Source organism: Hyla sarda, chromosome 8 (assembly GCF_029499605.1).
Source record: "Hyla sarda isolate aHylSar1 chromosome 8, aHylSar1.hap1, whole genome shotgun sequence".
Classification (NCBI taxonomy): domain Eukaryota; kingdom Metazoa; phylum Chordata; class Amphibia; order Anura; family Hylidae; genus Hyla; species Hyla sarda.
Window position 1 is genome coordinate 22,489,863 of NC_079196.1, and position 7,001 is coordinate 22,496,863.

General features: G+C 42.1%; 1 protein-coding gene across 1 annotated transcript in view; it reads right to left on the bottom strand.

Moving 5' to 3' along the window:
* Positions 1-753: 753 nt before the first annotated feature.
* MCM6 (minichromosome maintenance complex component 6) overlaps positions 754-7,001 on the bottom strand; it is a 28,133-nt gene continuing 21,885 nt past the window's right edge. The window contains exons 11-17 of the mRNA XM_056533319.1: positions 6,886-7,001; positions 5,865-5,993; positions 5,345-5,506; positions 5,134-5,260; positions 4,764-4,919; positions 3,011-3,150; positions 754-1,232 (exon numbers count right to left, since the gene is read on the bottom strand). The exon at positions 6,886-7,001 is cut by the window's right edge and continues 40 nt beyond it. Of these exons, the coding sequence (XP_056389294.1) occupies positions 1,113-1,232; positions 3,011-3,150; positions 4,764-4,919; positions 5,134-5,260; positions 5,345-5,506; positions 5,865-5,993; positions 6,886-7,001 (950 nt within the window). The 3' untranslated portion in view covers positions 754-1,112. The remainder of the gene's footprint in view (positions 1,233-3,010; positions 3,151-4,763; positions 4,920-5,133; positions 5,261-5,344; positions 5,507-5,864; positions 5,994-6,885) is intronic.

The window sequence follows — 7,001 nt, forward strand, 5'->3', positions numbered from 1 at the left end:
TAAAAAAATGACGACAAAGTAATTACACAATAATTCAGAAGATGAAACATGAAATGACTATTTTACAAGCGGAGTAAAGCAAAAGAGAATTAAAGGTAACATGTCAGTCCACTATGGATTAAAAGGGGCAGTCTAGAATTTTACATTGATAGCTTTAAAGGGGTATTCAGAATTATGTTTTCTTATCTCCCAGCCATGAGATAGTGGATAATTTTACATTATGCTTGGAGAACGTGAGCCCCAGGTCTTTTTGAATAATGGAGCGGTGAATCACACACCTTTGCCACCGCTTCATTCATTGTCTACACAACCTCTATAGATAGCCAAGTGCAATGCTCAGCTACTTATAGCAGCTACCACAGAAAACGAATGGAGCTTGTGCCGGCATCAATCACCAGTCCATTAACAACAAAGTCCCCAGGGCCTGTTTCAGAGATCACAGGGGGTCCCATTGGTCGGAATCCCTCTCCCCAAGGGAATACCTCTTTAAAATAATCCATCGACGTATGTTTGCTGGGGGCCCACACTAAGCAGCACCTTGTGTGCAGTATCCACCATAGTTACGACCATTTAGTGAACAGTGGTAAGCCACAGCATCAGACACAGCCAGCATGCTGCTGCCAGTGCCACAGAAAAGGGGAGGCTTCTGCCTATTTGTAAAACTAATAGGAAGCAGTCTTGGAAGAAGGACCCCCAGTGTGAAATCCCAGCAAGCCCTTTAAAAAGAACCCCCCCCCCCCCCCCAAAAAAAAAATAAAAATCCCGATATTGGACAGTGTGACCCTATAAAATTCTAATAAATTCCTCTTAAAAACACACCTTCCACAGCACTGCTGTTTAACCCAAACTACAGGCCTTTCACCTGTAAACCATAAAATTTCGGGACCCTCCCTGTGTTCATACATGAAAGACGACGGCTGCAGCAAAACCAATATACAAGATTTCTTCCGAGCTTCGGCCATCGCTGAAATGCAGACAACAAACATCCTACAGGCGTCCTTGGAACCATAACGTTCATTCCAAACAGGGAAACCCAAACGTAAAAAAAAATCTGAAGATAAAAAGTTCTAAGTCTTAATAAGGAAAATAAGATCCCGATTGTCCATGAAACATTAGTCCTCCAGAATGTAGTTGGGGTTCACGACCAAGTAGGGGTCCTCGTCCTTGGCAGCGTCCTCCTCCCCCGCTGAGCCTTTCAGGCTGCTCTGTGTCAGTTCTATTAAGATTTGATCCTGAAAAGCGAAACAAAAAGAAAGTAAACTAAAACTCCTTCCCTTCTACATAATACACTAATATTCGGGTTATCTGTCTGGGACATGCTGTAGCACGACTTTGTAATGATGCATTCGCACCGCAGCAGATCGCACTTTTCAGGCTGCACCAAAAACAATACATGTACAGCAGGGATACGGCAGCAGAGGGTTCTGAAATTTTCCCACCGGATTTCACCGCATGAAACCGTGGTGTGAATGCTTCCTTTGTCCGGGTTCAGACAACTTGAAAACATGCGGAATGTCCGCACATTTGCATGACTCAGCGGGCACTAGGACCGCTCGATAAATGTGTTGGCTCATAGACGGCAATGCATTTTCGTGCTGAATCTGCAGAAGGAATGTCTATCTTTTCGGCAGATGCCAGAATTGACATTTCGGCGGCAGACACATCTACAGCAGAAATTCCACCATGTGCACACTATTACAATCAATGGGACTCTGCTGCAGCGGAATGTCTGTGCAGAATGTTCCTGCAGAATTCCACAGGGATGCAGCAAACCAGGAAGTGGGTTGTGTGAACAAACTCAATACATTTTGGCTGTCCGGGCATGCTGGGAGTTGTAGTTTTGTACGGTGTCCGTATTAGGACATCCTCAGGCATCATACTAAACTCGGTCCTCCCTCAGCCCCAACCTCTTCCTCCCTCCGACAAAACTCAGTCGTTCCTCACACCTGGGAGTTGTAGTTCTGCAACAGCTTGAGTCACCCTGGTTGGGAAACTCTGCACACACACACTGCAGACCAGAGTTTTGCCTGAGGCAGGACAGAGTTTTGCCTGAGGCAGGACAGAGTTTTGCCTGAGGCAGGACAGAGTTTTGCCTGAGGCAGGACAGAGTTTTGCCTGAGGCAGGACAGAGTTTTGCCTGAGGCAGGACAGAGTTTTGCCTGAGGCAGGACAGAGTTCAGGATGATGCCTGAGGATGTCCTAATATGGACACCATAGTTGTGCAACAACTGGAGGCAACCTGGTTGGGAAACACTGGTCTAGTCCATGCAATTTTATACTTAAAAATTGTATAGAATGGGACATCTAGACCAGTGTTTTCCAAACAGCGTGTCTCCAGCAGTTGCAAGACTACAACTTCCAGCATGCCCGGACAGCCGTTATGCAACCAGTGGATTTATCAAAACCTGTGCAGAGAAAAAGATGCCCAGTTGCCCATAGCAACCAGATTTCTTCTTTCATTTTTAACAAGGCCTCTGAAAAATGAAAGAGGAGATCTGATTGGTTGCTATGGGAAGCTTTTCCTGTGCACGGGTTTTGATAAATCTCCCCCACTGTCTTAAAAGGGTACTCCGCTGCTCAGCGTTTGTAACAAACTGTTCCGAACACTGGAGCCGGGAGCTCGTGGCGTCATAGCCTCGTACCCTCATGACGTCACGCCCCGCCCCCTCAATGCAAGTCTATGGGAGGGGGCGTGACGGCCGTCACGCCCCCTCCCATAGACTTGCATTGAGGGGGCGGGGCGTGACGTCATGAGGGTACGAGGCTATGACGTCACGAGCTCCCAGCGTCGGCTCCAGTGTTCGGAACAGCACCCCTTTAAGGCTAAAGACTGGGTACACTGATTGCCCTCCAGCTCTTGAAATACTACAACTCCCAGCATGCCCAGACAGCGTGCAACTTGTCAAGAGCATGCTGGGAGTTGCAGTTTTGCAACACCTGAAGAGCCACTTGTTTGGAGGAACAAGTCTATCAGCCATCTTATGTGTATTAGTGCATTATAAGGACTCACGTAATGAACCAGCCGGTGAATCACTTTCTCAATTATTTGCTTGCGGTTGACGAGTTCTTCTTCAGAGTCAATTTCGGATTCGATCTCCTTTAGGTACCAGTTAATGAGATCACTTCTCTTCTGGGTGGCTTCGTCCTCGTCTGCACAAAGACAAAACATTAACCTCTTAACCACTAAGCCTATTTTGGATAACTATTATTTTTTATAACTAATTATTATTTATTTATTTTTAAATACCTTATTGTTTTGTATACCTAGATGTTTGAGAACTTAAAAGGGTACTCCGGTGGAAAATTTTTTTTTAATCAACTGGTGCCAGAAAGTTAAACAGATTTGTAAATGGCTTCTATTAAAAACTCTTAATCCTTTCAGTACTTTTTAGCAGCTGTATGCTTCCATACTTTTTGAATTTTTTTGTCTTGTCCACAGAGCTCTCTGCCGACACCTGATGCCCGTATCAGGAACTGTCCAGAGCAGGAGAAAATCCTCATAGCAAACCTATGCTGCTCTGGACAGTTCCTGACACGGACAGAGGTGTCAGCAGAGAGCACTGTGGACAACACAAAAAATTAATTCAAAAAGTATAGAATTTCCTCTGTAGAATACAGCAGCTAAAAAGTACTGGAAGGGTAAAGATTTTTTAATAGAAGTAATTTACAAATCTGTTTAACTTTCTGGCACCAGTTGATTTAAAAAAAAAAAAAAAAAATTTAAAAATAAAATAAAAATGTTTTCCACCAGAGTGCCCCTTTAATGGTTAAATGCAGTGTTCAATAGCAACCACAGCCTTTAAACATTCAATGCTTGTAATCCCGGGCTGCCAATGGGTTACTGTGGAAGAACGTGGACTTATCGTTCTTTCCTGGTGCTTGGTGGATTGGCGATTGTCTAAGGCTGCCTTAGGTTATGTTCACACTGTGGAACATCCGCACAGAAAATTTCTGTGCAGACAGCAGAACATGTCAGCACTAGGACCACTCAGAGATGCGCAGTCTCATAGACTGCAATGCATTTCCATGTGGACTCTGCAGAATGAATAGACATGACTATTGCGAATGCCAGAATCTGAATTTCTGAAATTCTGCCATGTGAACAGTGCAGCAGAATCCCATTGAAATCAATGGGAATCTGCTGCTGTGGAAAGTCTGTGTGGAATTCTTTACTACTATTGCAAGAACCAATAACAGTATCAAGTAGCTAAAACAGACAAAATGCAGTAAAAATGTGGGAAAAATGCACTAAAGACTTTAGATTTTCTTAAAACACCTCAACTGTGATTAGAAGTCAAGTCATTTTCACCTTATGCCAATATATCTCTAAATAACACATCTTTAATTGTAAAAACAAAACACAACAAAACTGCATGTAGTGTGATCGGACCACACCCTACTCGAGTCTATTGAGTTTACCAGGGTGATCCCTAGTACCAGCAGCCTAAATAGATGACAAGGTGCAGTGATCAAACACTACACCCAAAGCCATATCGGAATCCATAACTGTGGCGGAATTGCAATCAGTATGGAGGCTAATACCTGCCACATCAGCTAAGACAGGTAAGCGCTAGGCATACACAAGAATCTCTACATTCTCTAATAGTAGCCTGTGCTGCACTATATGAGCAAAAATTTACGGAGTGCTTCTTTAAATGGCTGTGAACGGTTCTGCCATCGTATCACTGTGCTGGCTGTACACGTTGCCTTACACGCAACGTAACCTTTGGGAAGGGGATAAAATCTAAGAGAGAGATACCGACCTTCCGTCTTCCTCAGCTGCAGAACCAGCAGGTTGGAGATTCGCTTGTATTCCGTAAAACCGAGACGCAGGGAAGGTTTAGGTGCCGCCTCCTTAGGTTCGCTCTCCGCGTGGCCGTTAATTCCGTTCACGTGACCATTTGGTATTCTGGCATCACCTAAAAAATGTAAAAGTGACATTAGGCAAGTGTTTCCCAACCAAGGTGCCTCCAGCTGTTGCAAAACTACAACTCCTAGCATGCCCGGACAGCCTTCGGCTGTCCGGGCATGCTAGGAGTTGTAATTTTGCAACAGCTGGAGGCACCCTGGATATGGAAACACTGCAGCAGGATATCAGGTCAATGGTTGCAGAAACCAAGAACCAGACCTCACCATTAACAACTTCTTGAGGTTCCTCCTCCATTTCTTCATCCTGATCCAAGTTGACATCCGGGGTCTCCACTCGGATGATAGATTTGTTCAGTAACCGGAAGGCTTCCTTCACGTGCTTTGGATGTACCTGGGGATGGATAAGCGCACACGTTTAGCGCACATTATAGGAGTAACGCGATCGACGATTATCTCACTGAAATCCTAGGCTGACCTCGTCGCTGCAGTGCATTCTCGCCATCGACTCCGACAGGCGGATCATGCTCTCCAGCTGTCGCACGGTAATTCTCCAGGCGGATTTGGTGACGCCGCTCCCGTCTCTCTGGCGCAAGCGCTTGTACTGTTCCACTATGAAGTTCTCAGAGTCTTTGGAAATCTGTAAATGAGAATAAGACAACGTGGTAAATAAAATCAAGTACACAAAAAATATATATATATTTTTAAAATAAAAATAAATATTAAATTGAAAACTAAAACAAATTTAAATAAAAATAAATGAAATTAAAAAATGAACAAATTTAAATAAATGTAAAAATTAAAACAACATTTTTTTTAAATTAAAACACAAATATAAATGAAAAAATCTAATAAAAATGAAAAAATGAAAACTAAAACAAATTTAAATAAAAAATGTAATAAAAAAAATCAATGTAAAAATAAAAAATAATTAATAAATAAATAAATAAATAAAATATAAAAATAAAGAATAACCAGCGATTCCTTGTGAAACTTACTTTGGGTTTGAACTGACGAGCAAAGAGTAGATATCTGCGGACTTCATCAAGGCTGTAGACCCTGTCGATGGAATCTTCAATCCTGGAGTGGAGGTCCACGATACGTCGAGCAATGGCGTAATCTGTCACCTGACAAAATATTACACGTTTATAGAAATGAGCGTGACGACGTTGCTTTAACGTCGCGAATATTGCTTCCGTCCAATGTATTGGTAATAGGGATGGCTTAAAATCGTATGATAGAAAATAAAAATGGGATTTGTGTAAATATATATCTGTCAGGTGTATGGTGGTACGTTTTTCACACGTTTATGTCCGTTTTATCTATTTTCGGACCTTTGTAGATTACCGTGCATGTTTTAAAAAAATGTATAAATAAATAAAAATAAAAAACTTGATATGATTAGAATCCGTTTTTGAATCTGGTAAAAATGTGGTTTACTGCGATTTTCAATCGAAACAAAAACAGACCAAAAAGCGTGCATGTGTTTTGTCAATGAATACATCTAGATATACCATTCTGTACGATTATATAAAATTATATATAAAAATATTTACACGTTTTTAAAAATAAAATAAATAAATAAATAAAAAAATAAGTACAGATATGATTTAAATCAGTTTTTTTTTAAATCGGGTTAAAAAAATCTTGGTCAACAGTAATTTTCCATCCGAAAAAAAATAAAAAATAAAAAAAAATAAAACGATGAAATTGTAAATGGACCGAAACGCGTGCATGTGTTGGATGTGATTGGTCAATAGAAGTTGGATACGTCCAGATATACCATTCTTTCCAGTGTTTCCCAACCAGTGTGCCTCCAGCTTTTGCAAGACTACAACTCCCAGCATGCCTTTGGCTGTCCAGGCATGCTGGGAGTTGTAGTTTTCTCAACAGCTGAAGGCACACTGGTTGGAAAACACTGAATGAGACGGATGTAAACATGGTGAGGTGAGTGCCCCCTATAACTGTACAACTCCAAATACATGACGCAGTACTGAATGCAGACACAGGATTTGTTACCTCGTTACATTCGTCGACCAGGATGAAGAAAAGGTCAAATCTCGACATGATCGGAGCGGACAAGTTTACATTTTGTTTCAGGGACTTCGCCCGGTCGTAACGGCCTCCAATGGGAT